At 40.3% G+C, this 23,311-nt stretch overlaps 1 protein-coding gene across 1 annotated transcript in view; it reads right to left on the bottom strand.

Annotated features, from left to right (window-relative positions):
* Window positions 1-23,311, bottom strand: part of LOC140464058 (dynein axonemal heavy chain 17-like) — a 408,886-nt gene that overhangs the window by 363,231 nt on the left and 22,344 nt on the right. Inside the window, exons 4-7 of the mRNA XM_072558720.1 lie at window positions 20,604-20,869; window positions 12,625-12,820; window positions 7,103-7,249; window positions 4,688-4,796 (exon numbers count right to left, since the gene is read on the bottom strand). Of these exons, the coding sequence (XP_072414821.1) occupies window positions 4,688-4,796; window positions 7,103-7,249; window positions 12,625-12,820; window positions 20,604-20,869 (718 nt within the window). The remainder of the gene's footprint in view (window positions 1-4,687; window positions 4,797-7,102; window positions 7,250-12,624; window positions 12,821-20,603; window positions 20,870-23,311) is intronic.

Genomic DNA, 23,311 nt, shown 5'->3' with positions numbered 1-23,311 from the left:
GAAACACCCGAGTGGTCAGTGACAAGCAGCGCCATTCTCTTCAAAGGGCAATATTTCGTTTTAGATTAGATTAGATTAGATTACTAACAGTGTGGAAACAGGCCCTTCGGCCCAACAAGTCCACACTGACCTGCCGAAGCGCAACCCACCCAGACCCATTCCCCTACATTTAGCCCTTCACCTAATACTAAGGGCAATTTAGCACGGCCAATCCACCTAACCTGCACATTTTTGGACTGTGGGAGGAAACCGGAGTACCCGGAGGAAACCCATGCAGACATGGGAAGAATGTGCAAACTCCACACAGTCAGTCACTTGAGGCGGGAATTGAACCCGGGTCTCTGGCGCTGTGAGGCAGCAGTGCTAACCACTGTGATCAAAAAAGTGAAGGGGAGGGCAGGAATTAAATTAAAATAGAGTTGGAGAGGGAAATTAAACATTCCACTCCCTGCAGTGCCCACATCTCCCTGAAAACCTCGAGGGTGTTAGTAGACACCGTGCGCTCCTTCTCCAGGGACACCCAGGCATGGACGTAGCCATGGAAGAGGGGCAGGCAATCAGCCATAACGACCCCCTCTTTAGCTCGCTGCCTGTACATGTTTATGGCCAGTTTGGCCAGGCCCAGGAGATACCCTGTTTATAATTTTCTTTTTGCAGCAGCAGCAGGAACACAATGACTATGGCATGGCCAGCACAAAGCAAGTCCTGAGAGTGAAGAGAATCCTAAGATTACTATTTCTATTTTTTTAGTTCAATATCTCTTGTTTTTTTTTTATTTTACCCTCACACTATCGCCTAACTGCAGTAGTGCTTATATTTTCCCCGGCACCCATGTTGTGCGCATGCAAGTGTGAGATACAGTGGAAGACAACAGGTCTATAAATCTTTATTCATTTTCCACTAACAGGAAAAAAGGAAACACCCGAGTGGCCAGTGACAAGCAATACCCTTCTCATCAAAGGGCAGTGCTGCGTGATCAAACAGTGAAGGGGAGGGCAGGGATTAAATCAAAATAGAGTTGGAGGGGGAAATAATACACTCCACTCCCTGCGGCACCCACCTCTCCCTGAACAGCTCAAAGGTGTTAGTGGACATCGTGTGCTCCTTCTCCAGAGACACCCGGGCTCTAACATATCTGCAGAAGAGGGGCAGGCAGTCAGCCCTAACAACCCCCTCCACAGACCACTGCCTGGACTTGTATATGGCCAGTTTGGTCAGGCCCAGGAGATTTATCTTCTTTTTTCTTTTCTTTTTTTTATTAACCCCCCACACTATCGCCTAACTGCTGTAGTGCTTATTTTTATTTTATTTTTATAAGAGATCCCCTATTTATATTCTTTTTTTCTTTTTAACCCCCACACTACCACCTAACTGCGGTAGTGCTTATTTTTCCCCAGCACCCATGGTGTGTGTGTGCAGGTGAGACACAATGAGAGACACAAGGTGCACGAATCTTTATTCAATTTCCACCACCAGGAAGATAGGAAAACACCCGAGTGGCCAGTGACAAGAAGTGCCCTTCACATCAGAGGGCAATGCTGTGTGATCAAACAGTAAAGGGGAGGGCAGGGATTAAATCAAAATAGAGTTAGAGGGGGAAATAATGCACTCCATTCCCTGCAGCGCCCCCCTCTCCCTGAACAACTCCAGGGTGTTGGTGGACACCGCGTGCTCCTTCTCCAAGAATACCCGGGCTCTCACGAAACCGTGGAAGAGGGGCAGGCAGTCAGCCCTAACAACCCCCTCCACAGCCCACTGCCTGGACCTGTATATGGCCAGTTTGGTCAGGCCCAGGAGATTTATCTTCTTTTTTTTCTTTTCTTTTTTTTTAATTAACCCCCCCACACTACCGCCTAACTGCTGTAGTGCTTATTTTTATTTTATTTTTATAAGAGATCCATTATTTATATTGGTCAGCTAGGACTTCCTGATTGGCCCAGGTTAACAACCCCAATCAAGGATCTCATAGTCAACATGATCCACATGGTTCCAAACACTACAATAGCTTTTTTTGACAAATGTATGCTATTATGGTTGTATAGTGGACACCTTGCTTATGGTCAGCTTCAACCACAATGATTGCAGTTCTCCCGCTATAGCCCCATGATTCCTGGAAAATAACAACCCTCTCCACAGCCTGAATGTGCCAGAGCACTTACTCCATTAACAGTGCTCGTTTGCTTGTATCTTTGTGCTAAGGGCTCTGTACACTTTTGTGGGACAACCAAAATGGACCGGCTGAGTTGGTGCTTTCTTCCACCTGGATTCTCCTGCCTGATCCTTTGTGCAACCTATATACGCCCCACACCCTATCCCCTTCCCCAACCAAAATTCCAAACTGACCCTTGATACACTGACAAGTTCATGAACAAAATAGAATCATACATTTTCACCTCTATTGTTTAATTAACCTCAACTCAAAGATTATAGAATTGCTATGGATGAACACCTCATCTCTCATTTTTAAAGCAAAGAACTTTGATGAGGTAGTATACCCATGGATAGAGTTTCCACTGCTACTTTATATAATTTTATTATTACAACACTAGAGGCAGAAAGACAAATAGTCAGTTTTATATTTATACCAATGCAACACAAAAGTGCTACAATAAGCAAAACTTCACTTCAATTGCAAAATAAATAACATTTGTTGCCGAGTGTTCCGAGAAATCACACCAGACAGTTGGAACTTTGTAAAAAGGTAAAAACAATGACAGCAGATGCTGGAAACCAGATTCTGGATTAGTGGTGCTGGAAGAGCACAGCAGTTCAGGCAGCATCCAAGGAGCAGCGAAATCGACGTTTCGGGCAAAAGCCCTTCATCAGGAATAAAGGCAGAGAGCCTGAAGCGTGGAGAGATAAGCTAGAAGACGGTGGGGGTGGGGAGAAAGTAGCGTAGAGTACAATAGGTGAGTGGGGGAGGGGATGAAGATGATAGGTCAGGGAGGAGAGGGTGGAGTGGATAGGTCCTCCAGGCGTCTGGTGGTGAGGGAGTGGTGGTAAAGGAGGCCCAGGACCTCTATGTTCTCGGCAGAGTGGGAGGGGGAGTCGAAATGTTGGGCCACGGGGCGGTGTGGTTGATTGGTGCGGGTGTCTCAGAGATGTTCCCTAAAGCGCTCTGCTAGGAGGCGCCCAGTCTCCCCAATGTAGAGGAGACCGCATCGGGAGCAACGGATACAATAAATGATATTAGTAGATGTGCAGGTAAAACTTTGATGGATGTGGAAGGCTCCTTTAGGGCCTTGGATAGAGGTGAGGGAGGAGGTGTGGGCGCAGGTTTTACAGTTCCTGCGGTGGCAGGGGAAGGTGCCAGGATGTGAGGGTGGATGTAGGGGGGCTTGGACCTGACTAGGTAGTCATGGAGGGAACGGTCTTTGCGGAAGGCGGAAAGGGGTGGGGAGGGAAATATATCCCTGGTGGTGGGGTCTTTTTTGAGGTGGCGGAAATGTCGGCAGATGATTTGGTTTATGCAAAGGTTGGTAGGGTGGAAGGTGAGCACCAGGGGCATTCTGTCCTTGTTACGGTTGGAAGGGGTGGGGTCTGAGGGCGGAGGTGTGGGATGTAGACGAGATGCGTTGGAGGGCATCTTTATCCACGTGGGAAGGGAAATTGCAGTCTCTAAAGAAGGAGGCCATCTGGTGTGTTCTGTGGTGGGACCGGTCCTCCTGGGAACAGAAACGGCGGAGGTGGAGGTATTGGGAATACGGGATGACATTTTTGCAAGAGGTAGGGTGGGAAGAGGTGTAATCCAGGTAGCTGTGGGAGTCGGTGGGTTTGTAAAAAATGTCAGTATCAAGTCGGTCGTCATTAATGGAGGTGGAGAGGTCCAGGAAGGGGAGGGAGGTGTCAGAGATGGTCCAGGTAAATTTAAGGTCAGGGTGGAATGTGTTGGTGAAGTTGATGAATTGCTCAACCTTCTCGCGGGAGCACGAGGTGGCGCCAATGCAGTCATCAATGTAGTGGAGGAAGAGGTGGGGAGTGGTGCCAGTGTAATTACGGAAGATCAACTGTTCTACGTAGCCAACATAGAGACAGGCATAGCTGGGGCCCATACGTGTGCCCATGGCTAACCCTTTGGTCTGGAGGAAGCGGGAGGATTCGAAGGAGAAATTGTTAAGGGACCAGTTTGGTCAAACGAATGAGAGTGTCAGTGGAAGGGTACTGTTGGGGATGTCTGGAGAGGAAAAAATGGAGGGCTTGGAGGCCCTGGTCATGGCGGATGGAGGTGTAGAGGGATTGGATATCCATGGTGAAGCTGAGGCATTGGGGGCCGGGGAAATGGAAGTCTCCAGCAGAAAGTTGGAACTTTGTAACAATTCATTGGTCTTGCAGGAGAATTTTCTAACCTTTATTACATTTGTAACCAACATCATATTGGTATAGCATTCCTCTTTATTGAGGTTCTCTCCAACTGCAAATTGCTTTTATGCCAATGATACATTTTAAACAGCTAAAATATCTAAATTCCAACAAAGTCAAGTGAAATTGAAAACACAAGCATTGCAAGATTGAACAGATCATTAACACTGCTGATAAATCAAATTTCATTCCTTACAGTACTCTACTAAAATAATTCAGAAAAATACTTAACAAAAGGTTTACAATATTGCGTAATGTTGCTTCTGACTGCAAAAATATTGTAATATAAACATATTAATTACAGATTTTACAGCAATAGCATACTTACCTTCACTGTTCCAGTGCAAATTTTGTTCAGCTTTAACCAATTTAAAATCTATCTCAGCCAATTCACTGCTTATCAGAGGATATTCAACATCAAGAACTGTAAGTCTTATCTGTATGAGTTGTAAAATAGTAAGAATAGTAAAATAGGTGGAGGCATTATTAAATACTGCAAATGTAAATACTTTCATTTGTGTAATAAATTACATTAAGTACAAAATGGATAACAAAGCACATAGACAGCATATAGTCTTATCACATATGACTGGCTTTGAAAAACAAATTGCTTAGTAGCTCCCCAAAGTGATTGTTAATCATATTCAAGGAGTAAAAAGACAAAAATTACTTTCTTCTCAGAACCTAAAATCATATTTAAAAATATAATACAAATGATTAGCAAGTTAAAAATTAAAATAACAAATTCCTGGATTTATCATCACATGGAGTTGTGCACTTACAACTGTCCACTTATCTTTTCAGAACTTTTGAGTGGTCAGCTCCTGTCATCTGATTCAGTGGGGTGCTTTCTTCGTGGTGTCTTTGGCATGTTTAAGGAGGGAAAACAAGTTTCTCCAACCAACCAGTTGAAGGATCTTCACTAAGGTGTGGAGATGCCAGTGTTGGACTGGGGTGGATAAAGTTAAAAGTTGCTTTAAAAAGACTTATTTCAAGATGGTCCTGATTTAAGGTGATTTAAGGCTTCAAAAATATAAGGAAAACCCTAATCAGCTAGAGCAGGGTGAGTGCCTGGAATTCATTCCCCTGTTTGATAGTGGAGGTAAATACCCTCAACTCATTTGAAAGATAACTGTATCTGCACAAGAAGCGCTGTAACTTGAAAGATTATAGAGTAGGTTTGGAAGATGAAATTCAAATGGTCATCTAGTTCTTTAGTTTAGGCCATCACAGACATGAAAGGGCTGAATAACCTATTTCTGTGCTATATCTTTTCTATGGTCCAATGACTTATATATATTCAGCATCAGGAAGGACACCCTCTTAGCACTATTTAAAGGGTTCATTAAATGTCTCTATATCTACCAGCTATTATTGCAAATTGTAGGAGTATTTGGGAAGAATCTTGTGGTGCTTACCTCTCAGCCAGAAGGTCTGGTTCAAGTACCACTCTGCTCTGGAGGTGTATCACAGGATACCTGAATCAGATTGATTAAAATAGCAAAAAGTATTTGGTGATGGGCTCTTGTGATGCAGCGATGTGTCCCTGCCTCTGAGCCAGAAGACAACTCCTGGCCAGTATGCTTGCTGATCACTTACTGAAAGTGGCTTAGGAGCAGGCAGGACTACATATAATTTGAGGGATCTGGTTGGCCTACAAGGTTATCTTTCACCTGCTATGCTCCCATCTAGCCACATCCTCAGCCAGCATGCATTCAATGGAAAACTCCATCTGACATATCTTCATCCTTGTAACCAAACTTGCAGGTGCGTAGTAGTGTGCATTGAATGGAGTGCTTAAAGCATATCAGTGTGCCTTCCACGTAATCAATTTCCCATCAGGAAGGGTCCCATGCATTCTAATCTGGCATGGTACAGCTACTCGCTTCCCCTCACTTTATCTTCACTTCTCCTTCTGCTTGTCTGGCAGGAGCTTCAATCTGGGACTTCAGAGTCTGCAATCTTGAGGTTTTTCACTTGCACTGAGAGGACACCATATATATTGAATGTATCTCCTTATTCCATGGCAGCTGGCAGACATGACACATCACAAGATCTTACTTAGTACTCAATGTACAGTGATTCTCTGCATTTGTGGGAACTTACTGCTAGATCATCATGTTTTGTAAATATGCTGGTTACATTTTTAACTGGACTAAAGTCGCAGAGATTCAAGGCAAAGCTTTTTAAGATTGGATAGATTCCCTACAGTGTGGAAACAGGCCCTTCGGCCCACCATGTTCACACCAACCCTCTGAAGAGTTACCCAACTAGACCTATTTCCCTCTGCCTAATGTATCTAACACTATGGGCAATTTAGCATGGTCAATTGACCTAATCTGCGCATCTTTGGACTGTGAAAGGAAACCAGAGCACCCTAAGGAAACCCACGCAGACACGGGGAGAATGTGCAAACGCCACACAGACAGTTGCCCGAGGCTAGAATCGAACCTGGGACCCAGTGCTGTGAGGCAGCAGTGCTAACCACTGAGCCACTGTGCAGCTGATTTCAGTGAATACCATTCATCTATGTTTAGGAATGGCATGCCCAACAACCCACGCTTCCCCAACCCTGGAGAAAAAATATCTTGTCTGGCAGGACACCTTTTCTCATGACTGGTGTAGCAGAATGGAAAATTTTCTAGAGTTAACTGCTTTGGGAGCAAAAATCAACCCTTCATTTTTGAACTTGCTGAACAAACTTTGCAGAAATATAACAGAAAAATGATAGTGTGAAACTTGCCTTGTTATACCATCCAACAATGAGATCTAAATTGTCAACAAAATTTCTGAAAGTTTTCATCATTGCAAAGACATCAAGTCCACTCTGTGGGATATCCGTCCTTTCCTGAATGTTCAAATAATGAACTTCGCGAAGAACTGCAACCAACTAGTTAAAATATATGTAATCATCATAAAAAACATTTAAAAGACATCGCCATTACATTTTGAATTATCATAAAATCCCGACAGTGTATGGAAACAGAAAGGTATTGGGGAAAATCTGGAAGGCCACCAAATAATCAATAAGAGCTATTTACTTTTTGCTTCAGAATCCACCACTACTTGTGTTTTCTTTTCTAATCAGATTATTCACGATTCACATCCAAGTAGACCTGGTGAGGTGTCACAAAATCCACCAATACTGCATACGACAAATTATATATGTACACCCATAATCCATTTAACAATGGAAAGCTACAGTTTATCACCACATTAAAAAATAGCAAATACAAATATAAATATGACAGGTAACTTTGCCACATTTTTTGTATAACTATATCTTGCTACAAAGACACAAATAAATTATAATCCAGTTTTAGTTAGCAAAGACAGATCCTCAGTCATAGTGTTGCAATTCATTAGTATTCTCAAGGTCTTCCTATGCTAAGCAATATATTCTGAAAGGGCAAGCACTGAAACTGCTCTCATATTTCTGTCAATGTTAGTAGTCATTCTGGTAATAAATCATGTGAGTGAGCAGTCCAGTGGCCTGCATATTGTCCCCTTTAGTGCCTGTTCCTGAAAAGCATTTGTTAAGGACCCACATTTCTCACTCTGAATTCTAAATTTTACCATATTATACTCACAGTTCCTCAGAGATCATTTATTAAACCAGATCACTATATATCACTATCTCCAAAATTGCCTGCTTCCTAGTTTGATCCATGATATATTGTTCTGGGAAAGTATCGCAAACACTACGAATTCTGTCTTGTAGTCACCTCTGTTAATTTGACTGATCCAATTTACATGAACATTAAATTCTCCATGATTAATGCAATGTCTTTTCTCTATGCCCTCACTTTTTCATGACTTATTCTCTACCTACAAAACAATTATAATTAATGGGCTTATATACTACTACCACCAATATGCTCCTCCCTTGTTATGTCTTACTTATAATCTATATAGATTTTATATCATCCAATCCTAGACCATTTCTTACTATTATTCTTATTCTTTATTGTAACATCAAAGCTACCCCAATATCCTTTCCTTCCCCTTTCAAAAAATGCAAATAGCCCATCAATATGTAGTTCTCAGCTTTGATTGCCTTTAATAGGTATAAGATGATAACCAATTAACCTTATTTTAGTTTGAGTGGTGCAGAAACAGTGCACTGATATGCTCGATGTACATGTTTTGTGTGTGATGTTAATATCTAAGTTTGTGGACAATGCAGCTGGTAGAAACATGTGTTTCAACTAATATTGGTAAAAAATTGAAGTATTCTGAGTTGTACAGATTATGAATATGTCCTTTTGCTTATTGGAGGGTGTCTTACAGAGCCAACTTGCTTACATTGTAAGTATTTCTCATTAGAAATCTGTCTGGACCAGTGACCATCATGTCCCTACAATTCAGAAGACTATTTTGACTCATAAGATACCATTGCATACTCCCTGCAAAACATGATAGAGTTCTTCACTAAATCTTCTTCCTTCTATTTTTCACCTTCCTACCCATCTTCTCGGGACTCTGCATTCCAGGACTTCTCCCTTTTCAAAATTCACAACTGTCAAAAAGGCCATGTCACAAAGATTGTAGCAGACCACCATAATGTGCAAGACCCTTGACAGGGGTTACTTTGGGGTGCCAACCAAATGGTCAAGATATTAGAACCGCTTCTTTAAAACAGCAATAGTCTGCTCAATGGCAAACTTAGAAACCAAATGACATCGGTTGTAATATCTCTCTGCCTGTTCTAGGATGATGCAAAGATGTCAAGAATCATTTGTTATTGGATGTCCAGTCATAGTATATCATAACTCATAACAGACGTCCACAGATGTTCAATGCTACTATGAATAAATATTACATCTGTGATTGAGGATAGTGGCATCATGACAATTGCCAGGAGAGCACGCACACTCTTGCATATTGTGCTAAAGTGTTATTCAGACTAGAGGAAAGTATAAGGGAATGGAGGTCCTCCCAATTGATAAATTTCCCTGGCTACTCACTCAGTGCCTTGATAATTACATGCATACAATCAACAATCCCCGAATATCTGAATTAAACCTGCAATAGAGGCAAATCCAACTCCATTCTGAGCCTATGTTGCGTTATCCATTCAGGATTCTATGTACTCTCCTATCATCTAAAACAGGGTATTCACAATTATCCAATGATGTGTTACCACTTGAGAAGTATCACTAAAATCTGCTGCTGATCATTGGAATCATCAAAAGTCAAAGAAGTCAGAAAAATACCAGAAGTGCAAACCAACTTAGAATTTCAAACATGTCGAAGTAGTGTGAAGTGTGTGATTGGGGTCATAGTGATGCAAGGCAGACCACAGCAGTGTATAGCCTAGAGTGAAGCACATCAGTTACACTGTGACGCATGTCAGGATCACAATGAAATTGGGCAAGATATTGAAGTTGATTGGAATTACTGAGAAGCAGTCCAGATCCAAAGTAACCAGAAATGTGTTAGAAGAAATTTGAACCAGGTCAGGTTCTCCGGGAATCAGACTCAGAACAGTGGGAAGCAGATTAAGGTAACTGTAGATCCTTTTGGGAGCAGTGTGAAGTGTGTATGAAGCAGGTCAGGAAGAGTATGACATAGATTAGGATTGTGACAATATGAAGCAGATCAGACATACTGTGAGTCAGAAACATATGCAACAGGTTGGAGCAACGTAAGAGATATTTTTAAAAATGCTGGAATCCAACGCAGACAAGCAGGAAGCTGAAAGGACACAGCAAACAGGTGACATCAGGACGTGGAGAAGTCAACATTTTGGGTGTAACGCTTCTTCAGGACTGAGGCGGGGGGGTTGGATGTAAGGGGAGCTGCACATAAAGGAGGGAATGGGGTCGGGGTTAGGGAGAATTTTGGGTGGGGAGAGGGGCAGGGTAGTGACCTAGGGATAGGTGAACACAGGTAGAGGGTTCCACCTGGTTAGTCGATGGGAGGAATGAATCCAGTTGGTAGATGGAAGGAAGGGTCGACCAGAGGAATGGAAGGGAGGGAGAAAAGCTATAAAGGGAGTCGAAGGATGGGAAGGGAGGTTATTTGAAATTGGAGAACTCAATGTTAGGTCCTCTGTGCTATAGCTGCCCAGGTGGAAGTTGAGGTGTTGTTCCTCTAATTTGCAGTCTGATTCACTGTGAAAATGGTGGAGGCCAAGAATGGTCATGTCTGAAAATGAGTGGTAAGGGGATTAGAAAGTGTGCTGACTGAGAGGTCAGGTTGGCCTCTGTGGGCCCAGCTGAGATGTTCGGCGAAACGTGCCTGAAGTTTATATTTGGTCGCACCAATGGAACAATGTGAAGCTGGTCAGCAACTGTATTAGCTAGGGCAAGATCATGGCAATGCAATTTGCATATGGTGGGGATCAGCAGGGGAACAAATATACGAGGAAATTCCTGAAAGGTGCAAAGTTTACAGTAACTATAATGGGAGATTTTAACTATTCTAATTTATACCAGGATAGTGTAAAGGGCAGAGAGGACAAGACTTTGTAGAGTGTATTCAGGAGAATGTCCTCCATCAGTATGATCCAAAAAGAAGGGAGATACTGCTGGATCTGTTTCAGAAGAATTGTGTGGGTCAAGTGAAACAATTGCAAGTAAGGAGCACTTAAAGGACAATAATAATTGTACCATAAGATTAGGTCAGCTACAGGAAAGGGTATGGAGAAATCCAAGGTAAACAAAATAGTGACAGAAAGTCTAGAAAAACTCATGTGGTCATCAGCATTTGTAAAGAAAGAAACATTATTAACATTTTGAGTCTGATATGACTCTTGTTCAGAAATCTTCAGGTTCCAAAGAAGAACCATGTCAGGCTCAAAATATTAGCTTTGTTTCTCTCTCCACACTTACTGCATACTTGCTATTTTTATTTCCAGCACTTTCTGTTTCAATTTCAGGTCTCCATCATCAATAGAAATTGTTCTTATTTATATGAGTAATAAGTAACCGGGAGAGGCCCAACTTCCTTGGGGTGGAAACAGATCTGGCCCAGATAAAGTGGAATCAAAGTACAATAGGCAAAACTGTAACAGAACAACAGAGGGATAGTTCAGTTAGTCACATTTCTACTGGAGGAAAAGTAGTGCAAACAAATCAAGTGCTCACTTGACAATAAAAGATATGGAAGATAAAATGAAGCACGGAATATATAGAAATGATGGTCATCTGCTTCATTATCAATTTCCCACCCAATCAGGATTTAAATCAAACTTGCTTATTAGGATCTACCATAGGCAGTTAGGAAGTAATATATTTAAAACAGTTTCTTGCCTGAAACTCATAAGCAACTTAAATCCAAGTAGATTTATTTCCTAAAAATTACAGCAGATTAAAACATAGAACATTAAATGAGGAATAGGTCATTTAGTTCCATGGATCCACTCCACCATTAGACAATGTTTGAGCTAGCATTTCAATTCTCTTCTCTTGCATTTGTTTCATCTCCTGTTACGCTATCAGTGCCATGGATTGAAAGCCCAATTGTCCTCGCAACTACAGCCTTGGAGGAGGTCATTCCTAATTTCTACTACACTAAAATGCCTAATTTCCACCACAGAAAGGAATGCATATTACATTCCTGAAAGCTAGTTGGTGAAGATATAAACAAGAGCCAGTATTTACTTCAAATTGATCTATTCCTCAAATTAAACTGTTTTACTATTTGTGTTAAGATCTTTCAATTTTATATATATATAATATAGCTTTTCTTTTCTGTTGAGTAATCAACTTATGCTCTAATGTGAAAGAACATCTTCAGCCTGTATGAATATATTTCAACAACTAATCACCACATTAACCAAATACAGAAATTAAACAGACTTGCTGTCAAGATAAGTTCCGTTTGGATTTGAATTGTCCAGCAACCCAGTCAGCTGGAATTGAAGCACTCTATCGGACATTTAGATTTTCTGCGTGATTTCTCAGAATATGTGTGCATCAGAACTTGTGTGGGTTCTCCATACACATCTCCAATACATGCATAATCACCAATAATCTGGAGGCTGGAAGATTTGGGTCATTGAAAACTTCTTAAGAGCATCCAACTGATTTTTCATGATTCATACTTAAATTAATTATAGAATATAATCATAAAATAGTTCATACTTTTTATTGTAGCCATTTGAAGTAACCTTAAAATTTTACAATAGCAAATATTGATAGTATAAGGTAGATTTCATGACAGACAAAAATACCATTTTCAAATTATTTGCATTATGACATTTTAACACATTTTACAGATTTTATGTTTATTAAAAATGATTGATAAAAATATTCTAACCTTTTTACTGAAGCTGACACTAATGAGGTTTGTGGTTGGATTACGAGTTATAAGTGGTTGTTTTAAGTTGAATTGGCAGTCTTCATCTACTTTCATAATCCAATCTGTGTACACTTGCTCTGAGAACTTCTCAAGTAGTGATTTCATCTCTGTGTGTTTATTTAAAATGTGTTTTGCCTCATCATTTGATGTATAACTGTTCAAAAAATAAAATTAATGTAAAATGTGAATTCAGGAACACTAAAGATGATCTTAGAAATTATCATCTGATTGTGAATGCATGAAGAAGTATTTACATTTCGGTAAAATCTAAAGCAAAGCCTAAAATGTCTCCCACAAAAAAATCAAGCAGTAACACCCAGTGGAGATAAATGAATGTTTTAAAGAAATACATACTATAAAAGTACACAACACATAGAAGGGTTATTTGGTCAAAGTTGCATATGGCAGGTAAAGACATCCACTTCTATATATTTCTTCAGAGTACCATTTCATTTTTCTTTGAAAGATTTATTAAAGTCCCTGCTGAAAATATAGGAGGTAGTGACAAAGTGGTAATGTCATTGGAATAGTAATCCAGAGGTCTGAAGAAATAATTCAAATCCTACAACAGCAGCTGAAAAATTAATTTCAATTAATAGATCTGGAATGTAATGGTGTCATAAAAGCCCACAAGTTCATAAATATGTTTTAGGGAACCCGCAATGATGGACTGGCCTACATATGATTCTCAAATGATCTGTGAAATAGCCTGGCAAACTATTCAGTTCAAACAACAGGGAGGGTGCTAAATGCTGGTCTTGCCAGCAACACTCATATGCCATGTAAAAGTGACAAAAATATATCGTTATCAAATCTTCTTCCATCCGAATGTCTGGTAGTGCATTTCAGATCACAACAACTCATCATGTAAAAAAGCTTATTTCATTTCATCACAAATTCTTTCGCCAATCATCTTAAACCTTGCCCTCTGCTTTGATGCTTCTGCCACCAGAAAACATTTCTTCTGATTTATACCATCAAAACCCTTTACACTTTTGAACATTGCCTAATTTTCTGTACTCAGAAAAAGGAGAACTATCCCCAACTTCTGCAATCTGTTCACCTAATTGAGTTCTCTCTTCCATGTTACACTTACATTTTATTTCCTTTGCACCTTCTCTAAGACTATGACATTATTTCAAAAGTAAGGTGGCCAAGAATTTAACATAATGTATAGATGAGACTTACACATATAAGTTTAATGTGGCTTCCTTGTTTTTGCAATATATACTTCTATTAATAAAGCCAAGGTTCTATATGTTTCCTTTCTAAGACACTACTCAAGTTACCTTCATGAATTTGTGGACATACATCACCTTAAGTTTTAACGTCATAGCACCCCTAAACGGGCTTGGCAACACCATTACCAATATCACTATTGCAAGTGCCATATTGTCTCCAAAAAGGCACCCAATACATGTGGAATACTTTTAGTCATGTCACCTAGGAACAGAATTTTAGTAAGTACATTAGTCACATCTGTCAGAGATATGCAGAGTGTGATGTATGTCAGCATGAAATGCTTATTTGAAGACAATACTGCCATTTCGGAGAACAAATGTTCATCTGACACCATCTTGTAACATTCCACAGCAAATATGCATTCAGCAGCAAGAAGGACACTCAAAATGTGATATTTAAAGAAACCAACAATGAATTACAAGTTGATTGTTTTTCATTGAATCTTCTTGAGATTGCAATATATTTGGAATTGTTGGAATTTGTTAAAGTTTATTAAGCTTATAAAGAATGATGTAACATATGCTGAAAGAAGTTATCATAATTTTAAGAAGATTGAATTTAGTTAACTGGTCCCAGTAATTGACAAAATGTTTACATTTCCCCTGAATAACAGTATAAAAGAGAAAATAAGCAAAGGAGAAATAGAGCAAGCCAAGCCGCTGAAAGATAGAGAAAAGAGTTGAGGGATTTCAGCAGGATGTTATGTCTCAAGGGTGACACTTGAAATAAATTATTCGAGCTGAACCTTAGCAAAGAAATGCTTTCATAATAACATCCTGACTGAGAGTTGTAGTTTGCACAACTCTCGACTCAAGAGAGGGCAAAGACAATATTGCCAGTGAACACAAAGATGACCATGGTGTTAAGCATTACTGGGCTAGTGTGCTGGATATCAAGCTCTGCTATTTCCAAGTCATCACTCAAGTTAAAACTTTATAAAAGTACGCAAAATTTCATCATTTATCTGTATATTTATACCAAGGTTGAGAGAAAGCACAGACCATGTTTCTGTATTTAACGAGAATTACTATTTGTTACAAATAAAAACATAATATAAACAACAAATGTTGGAGATCATAGCTCTGATTAAGAGTCATCTAGACTTGAAACGTTAGCTTGCTCTCTTTCCATGGATGCTGTCTGACTCTGTGAACTCCAGCATTTGTTTGTCTCAGTATAGATTTCAGAATCTGCAGTAATTTGCTTCTAAATAGATAAATAAATAGATAAGCATTTATGAACGGTTAACATCTAATTCCACTTTAACATACATATACAGACAAACACAAAAAAAATGGGCAGAGGGAAAGACTGTGAAAGCAGTTTATAGTGTTAGCTGTCCATAGTGTTAGCTGAGACGATCATATTTGCTTGTCAGACCCTGCTGTTCCATTTCAGTTCATATTCAAAAATAAAAATTAGGAACAAAAGTAAGTTCCCAGTTCACTATGTACTTCTGTTTTATTCCTTTAAGGGATATGGGTAATATTGGCAAAGCTAGCATCAATAATGGGCAAATAGGTAGACAGAATATTACTTGAATGGTAATAAACTGGGGGAAGGGGAGATACAATAAGGTCTGGGTGCCCTTGTACACCAGTTGCTGAAAGTAAGCATGCAGGTGTAGCACATGACAAAGAAGACAAATGGAATTTTGGTCTTCATACCTAGAAGATTTGAGCTCAACATCTGGGATTTCATGCTGCAACTTTACAAGGCATTGTAAAAATCACATCTGGACCATTGTGTGAAGTTTTGATCTCCTTTTCCGAAGAAGGATGTTATAGTTATTGAGGTTATTGGGTGCAGAGAAGGTTTACTAGACTCTTTCCTTGGATGTCAGGACTGAGATGGGGAAGAGACTGGAATATATGCACTAGAAATTTAGAAGAATGGTGGGTGGGGTGGTAGTGGATGTGGGAGGGGTGGCGGGGGGGTGGAATAGTGAAATCTCAAGAAAATAACGACAGGTTAATGCAGGGGATGCGTCCATGGTCAGGAGCACCCGAATTCAGGGTGGGACAGTATATGACCAGACCTGATATGGTTACTTCATATGACAGGCTCGAGAGCAAGTGGGCAAGTGCAGACTTGGATGAATCGGTTGGATGAGACCTGAAGAGGTGCAGAGCCTATTACATTCAAGGGAAGGGCTGTCAGGAAGGGAATCAGGATTTTCAGGGCCTTGCTGACAAGAGACAGAGGCATGAAACCACAGAGGCAGGAATATTGACAGTTACTTTCCATCATTTCCATTAATTTGGAAATTGAAAATATGCAATGCCTCTCAGTATTGCCCCAAGTTCCACAGCTGGGGTGAAGGAAGACTATTTGACAGTGAAGCCAACTGTCTTTGGAGCATTGGTCCTGGGGATGTTTGTGTCTGAATGGCCAGATATTCTGAGGGTATCCTTGCCAGACGCAACTGACAATCTGCTGTTTGAATTTTGAAGTGTCAGAGAGGGACAAGCAGGTTGGAGACAGAGGGCCTGCCACCTTTGCAGTGTTGTGACAGAATACTTCTGACGAGCATTTTTGTGGTTGCTCCTCCAGCTGTCTACCTCCTGACACCACCTCACTTGTAAAGAAAGGGCACCTAAAGTGATATCCCCATTTCTCTGTTGTCATGCCTCTGATGAGGAAGACCAATGACTGGGATGATGGGGTGTAAGCATGTACACATATCCAGTGAACCCCAAGGGTGTTGTAACCGGCTCCTCATTGCATCAGCCAACCATCTATGGAGGCAGTCAGTTGATTGCATGCTTGAGGCACTAGGTCCCACAGCACTGATATAGCCTCTGGGATATGAGAGTTATATCTCATCTGTCTACTCCTACTTTTTCCTGCATGCATTTAGATCAAATTGCTGATTTTCAACATCACAGGGTCCTCTCCTGTCTATGGCTGAACAGTTGCCTGTTTCCTGGCAGTCTGAAATATCAGTGGCCTGGGGCATTTCTACTTCAATCAAGTGTGGAGCTGGTGCAGCGAGGTGCTTACCAGCATGTGCTTCCAAAATTTCTAAAACTGATATTCCCAATAAGGTGTCAGTCTGAGCTGGTGGGGGTAAAGGAGGTAGGCTTCCTCTGAGGTCTCTGCACTTCTTATCTCAGAAGTTGAAGAGGTGCCTCCTCACAGAGTGACTCATTTCTCTGCTGAAGTGTGGACATACTGTTAGTACCTGTAAGACACAAGGGAGAAAAGGCATCACAGGCAATGAATGATACAAGGGTGGGGTTAATGTGAGGTGCAGTAGAAGGAAGAGTGGTACTTTCTCTGTTAGTTGGACACGGATGTTTCAGTATCTCTGAAGGAGAGGTTCCAGTCATCTCATAGGCTGTGAGGACACTAATGTTGGAGGTCATTCACAGTTAGTGGTGTGGGAGGCTAGGGAGGAATGAGGTAAAAACAATGACTGCAGATGCTGAAAACCAAATACTGGATTAGTGGTGCTGGAAGAGCACAGCAGTTCAGGCAGCATCCAACGAGCAGCTAAATCGACGTTTCGGGCAAAAGCCCTTCATCAGGAATAAAGGCAGTGAGCCTGAAGCATGGAGAGATAAGCTAGAGGAGGGTGGGAGGAATGAGACTGAGTGAGGGAAGATGTTGCAGTACAACAGTGAGAGCAACACAGCAAGAACTTTGGTGGGAAGTACAGAGATAGAGTGTGCAAGGTAACACTTACCCTGGCAGGGTGGAGAAGATCATTGACCTTCTTGAGACAGTGATGGCTGTCCATCAGACTGTGGATCCCGGACTGTCCCAGGTGGCAAGTTCAGACAGACATTTCCACTTGTAGGAGAGACTAGGACCTGAGGGCACAGCCTCAAGGTGAAGGGATGATCTTTTAGAACTGAGATGAGGAGAAATTACTTGAGCCAGAAAGTAATATGTCTGTGAAACCCATTGTGGCAGAAGGCTGTGGAAGCCAAGTCATTGAGTGCACTTAAGACAGAGATAGATAGGTTCTTGATTTAAGAACATAAGAACTAGGAGCAGGAGTAGGCCGTCCAGCCCTTCAAGCCTGCTCTGCAACTCAATAAGATCATGGCTAATTTTTTCGTGGACTCAACTCCACTTACCCGCATTTTCATCATATCCCTTAATTTCTTTATTTTTCAAACAAGTATCTACCTAAGCTTTAAAAGCAATTACTGAAGTTGCATCAACTACTTCCCTGGGCAAGAAATTCCATAGATTAACAACCCTCTGGATGAAGAAGTTGCTTCTCAGTTCAGTTCTAAACCTGCTTCCTCTAATCTTGATGCCATGCCCCCTTGTCCTAGTTTCACCTACCAGTGGAAACATCCTATCTATTTCTATTTTATCGATTCCCTTCATAATTTTATATGTTTCTATAAGACCCCCATCATGCTTCTGAATTCCAACATATATAATCCCAATCTCATCAGCCTCTCCTCATAAGCCACCCCCCTCAACTCCGGAATCAACCTAGTGAACCTCCTCTGCACTCCCTCCAGTGCCAGTACATCCTTTTTCAAGTAAGGAGACCAAATCTGCACACAATACTCCAGGTGTGGCCTCACCAGCACCTTGTACAGCTGTAACATCTCCTCTCTGCTTTTAAACTCAACCCGTTTAGCAATGGAGGACAAAATTCCATTTGCCTTCATAATCACTTGCTGTACCTACAGATCAATCTTCTGCGATTCATGCACAAGAACACCCAGGTCCCTCTGCAAATCAGCATGCTGCAACTTTATACTATTCAAGTAATATTCTATTTTGCTGTTACTCCTATCAAAATGTATAACTTTACATATTGTATATTGGAATAACATTGTATTCCATCTGCCAGACCTTTGCCCACTCACTTAAAGTCCCCTGCAAAGTTTCACACTCTGCACGCTTTGCTCTGCTACCTATTTTACTGGCAAATTTTAACACTTTACACATGGTTCCCAACTCCAAATCATCTATATAAATTGTAAATAATTGTGGTCCCAACACCGATCCTTGAAGCACACCACTAGTCGCAGATCGCCAGACAGAATAACACTCATTTATCCCCACTCTTTGCTTCCTGTCAGTCAATTAATTCTCTATTTACGCTAAATCTATACCCCTAACTCCATGCATCCTTATCTTATCAGCGGATACATGTGTGGCACCTTGTCAAAGGCCTTTTGGAAATCTAGGTACAACGCATCAAGTGGCCTTGCTTGAAATGTCTTCATAGAATTCCAAAACATTTGTGAAGCATGACCTGCCCTTCTTGAACCCATTCTGCATCTGTACAATGGGACAATTTCCTTCGAGATGCCCTGCTATTTCTTCCTTGATAATAGACCAAAGATAACTGGAGAAATATATCAGCCATGATTAAATTACATAATTCTTCTCCTGTACCTTACGCTCTTTGTATCCAAAAGCTCACTGCCCCATTCACTGTGTCACTGACTTATGTTAGCTTTTTAGATTACTTACAGTGTGGAACCATGCCCTTCGGCCCAACATTTCCACACCGATCCTCTGAAGAGCCATCCACCCGGATCCATTCCCCACATTTATCCCTTCACCTAACATTACGGGCAATTTAGCATGGCCAATTCACCTAAACTGCACATTTTGGGACAGTGGGAGGAAACCAGAGCACCAGGAGGAAACCCACGCAGACACGGGGAGAATGTGCAAACTCCACACAGACAATTGCCTGAGGCGGGAATTGAATACTGGATTAGTGGTGCTGGAAGAGCACAGCAGTTCAGGCAGCATCCAACAAGCAGCGAAATCGACGTTTCGGGCAAAAGCCCTTCATCAGGAATAACTGCTGTGCTCTTCCAGCACCACTAATCCAGTATTTGGTTTTCAGCATCTGCAGTCATTGTTTTTACCCTGAGGCGGGAATTGAACCCAGGTATCTGGCGCTGTGAGACAGCAGTGCTAACCACTGTGCCACCGTGCCTCCCACATGCTGCTCTATGTCAAGCAACATATGAATTTTAAATGTCTTCCATTTATTCTCTAAACACTTCAATACTTTGATCCTCCTCAGCTCTGCAATCTGTTCCAGTCCCACAGATCTCTAAGGTACCTGGGTACACCTAGTTCTGGCCTGTTGACCATCCAGAATTTCAATTGAAATACATTTGGTGGTTCTGTCTACAACTGCATAGTCCAATTTCTTGGAATTTCCTCACTGCCTCTCTATCTCTACAGCTCATTCTGCTATAACGCGACAGTTGTGTTCTTCTGTGACCTTGCAGTTTAGAAAATCACGCTGTAGAAGATCACTAATCAAAAACTGCTATACCCATTCTTAGAAAGTTTAGATATGCAAACAATTGCCACAATTCGTCAATTGCATTTTAGTCAATTTGCACTGACAAAATACATGTTATAGCAGAATGAGCTGCATTTCTTCCTTTAAGACACTCCTCAAAATGTACCTGTTTGACCAAAATTTTGTCCTCTAGTGGTTCATGCCAAACTTTGCTTTATAATCCTCCTGTGATGCTCATTGCAATCAAGAACATTATATTAGTACATGCTGTTTTTGAATTAATGCAAAGTTAATTCAACCTCAAATATTTTTGCTAGGAAACCTTTTCCTATGATTTCTTCCAAAGTAGAAGCTTGAGTTAATCTTGACTCTTCACTTACAGTCAAAGTCAAACTTTTGCTTCTATGTAAAAACATATAAAATCTACCACAGCATTGTAAACACTTACGAATAATCAATGGAATTGAAACACTTCATTGATACTTCCATTCTTTCATTAACTTCCTGTGCCCACTTCAGTTCACCAGCCACATATGGCATATTTCTGTTGATGGTAGGAACATTCTTCTCTGCCATTGCAGTTAAGTGTGCATCAAATATTGACTTGATGTTATCTAAATCATTGTTAATCATGTCAACCAAGATTGGATATTTTTGAGATACTTCTTCTTTTATCAATGGCCGCTTAATGAAAAACGCAAACATATTCAACATCTGAAACAAGAGAAGCATAATAATATATATAATAATTATTCATTAAACTACACATGTAATTGAAGGTCAATAACTATAAAAACTCAACCTATTAACAAGTCCCTTTTTCCATAACAATATCCACCAGAACCTCTACTTGCATCCATTTGTTATTGTAATCAACCATTCATCTTATTCACCTGCAGCCACAACCATTCTGAAGCCTTTTAGCCTATTTCCTATTCTCAAACTTTTAAAAGTTTACCTCAACCAAACATCTGCTTACATCCCATTTCTGTCACTTATTATGACACAGGGTAAACTCCCTCTGTAAATTTTAAACCGGCAACACAGAAAATTTATCCCATGTGGTAATCTGTGAAAATTTGAGAAGCCAAGAGCTATTTAAAGTAAAAATTAATAACTTAATTTCTTAAAGTATAACAGAGAATAATTTAACTAACAACTATTTACAACTCCTACCTCCAATCTATCTTTTACTTTTCCCTTCTATAATACTAGTCTGATAAAACCCCCAATTAAAATTTACTAAAAATTCAAATTTCAAAACCAGGCAGCTGTCTAATCTTCCATTTGTATCTTACTCTGTAGATTTGCTCTCCAGGTTGACGTGGATGTTTTTCTCTGTGCAACCTCCTTCTCTAGACAGGTACCTCTTAGAGTGCTCTCACTAGCAGCCTACATCTGTTGGTCTTTTGGCAGTTCTCCCTCAATTATTTACGTTTTCCCAGTCTTATACCCCAAAGTATCGGATTGTGTCATTGGTTTTTAATATTGCCATTATACTAAATTCAAACTTGATTGGAGTTGGGTATCTTTTAGGGTATAATTTAAACTGATTGGCCTAATTCAAATTTGTTTTTGTCTCCAGACAACCAGCTACACCAACTGCTGAACCAAACAGTTAGACGGTATTTTGTTCAGAACACTTGATGTTGTCAGGTAGCTCTGCTTGCTTTTAACTTTCTTAAAGGTACAGTACACTTTTACACTGAGGTATAGAGATCCTTAGATTAAACGACAACAAGGCATCTCTAATGAGAGCACAGTCCTCTGGGACCATGACAACTTTACCTATATAGTTTTAGCAGAACTTCCCTCTTTTTATATTAAATTCTTTTTGAAATAAAGGCCAAGTTTCCATTTGCTATTTGTATAATCCACTGCACTTGAATGCAAATGTGTTGTAATTCCTACACGAGGGTCCTCAAATCCCTCTGTGCCATAGCTTTCCACAGTCTTCACTTAAATAATATTCAGCTCCTCTACTTTTCCTGTCAGAACTGCAGAACACATTATATTCCATCTGCCAAATTTTCACCTGTTTGCTTAGCCTGTTTATATCCTTCTGCAGACTCTTTGTGTCACCCTCAACACTTGTCTTCCCACCTATTATTGTGTTATCTGCAAACGTGTTGACATTCACTCTCCTCATTCAAATCATTAGTATCTGCTGTAACTAACTGAGATCTTTGTGCCCACTAGTGTCACAGGTTGCACCCTGAAAATACCCCTAATATTACATAGCGTAATGTGTGGTACCTTATCAAATGCTTTCTGAGAATCCAATTATTTAAATCCACTGTTTCTCCTTTATCTATCCTATATGTTACATCCTCAAAGAATTCTAATAGCTTTGTCAGGCATGATTGTTCCTTCACGGAACCATGCCAATTCTGCTTGACCACATCATATATTTCTAAATGCTCTGTTATAAAACCCTGCATAACGGATTCTAACATTTTCCCAATAACAGATACTAAGCTAAATATCTATTTTCTTTTCAAGATAAAGGTATTACCTTTGTAGTTTTCCAATCCTCTGTAATTTTTCCAAGATCTAAGGATACTTCGAAGACTACTACCAATACATACATTATCTCTACACCTACTTCTTATAATATCTTAGGTGCATCACGTCAGGTCCAACGGACCTATTAGTCTTTAGCCCCATTATTTACCCAAGCAGTTTTTTCTCTGTACAGTTATTGTATTTAATTCCAATCCTTTTGCCCTTTGATCATTCAATAATTTTGGACCATGATTAGTGTTCTGTACTGTGGTGACTGATGCAAAATATGTTCTTTAAGAGACTGACGTTTAATGTGGCCTCTCTTCCTTCTTATATATTCAATTAAAGTTTTTAGATTTGTTTTGATATTACTCATAAGTTTACCCTCTTTTATTTTTCACTTGTCCCAGTTGTCTGACTCATCAATAATTTTGCCACATTGCATGTTTTTTTAGCATGATAGACTACAATGTCTATCGTGACCTTTCAAATTACCTCTTTCAAATAAACTCTCAACACTTGTCCATTTATCCAAAAAACCTGAAATAGATTAATTTTCTCAAAATACTTCAAAACCTATTTGCAAAATTTGAAACACCTTCAAAACATTTGGCTTTTTCAGTGATGTGCTCCACCATCATTAAGGACAGT

This window comes from Chiloscyllium punctatum, chromosome 39 (assembly GCF_047496795.1).
Source record: "Chiloscyllium punctatum isolate Juve2018m chromosome 39, sChiPun1.3, whole genome shotgun sequence".
In the NCBI taxonomy this organism is placed as follows: Eukaryota; Metazoa; Chordata; class Chondrichthyes; order Orectolobiformes; family Hemiscylliidae; genus Chiloscyllium; species Chiloscyllium punctatum.
This window is presented reverse-complemented; position numbering and strand designations above follow the sequence as displayed.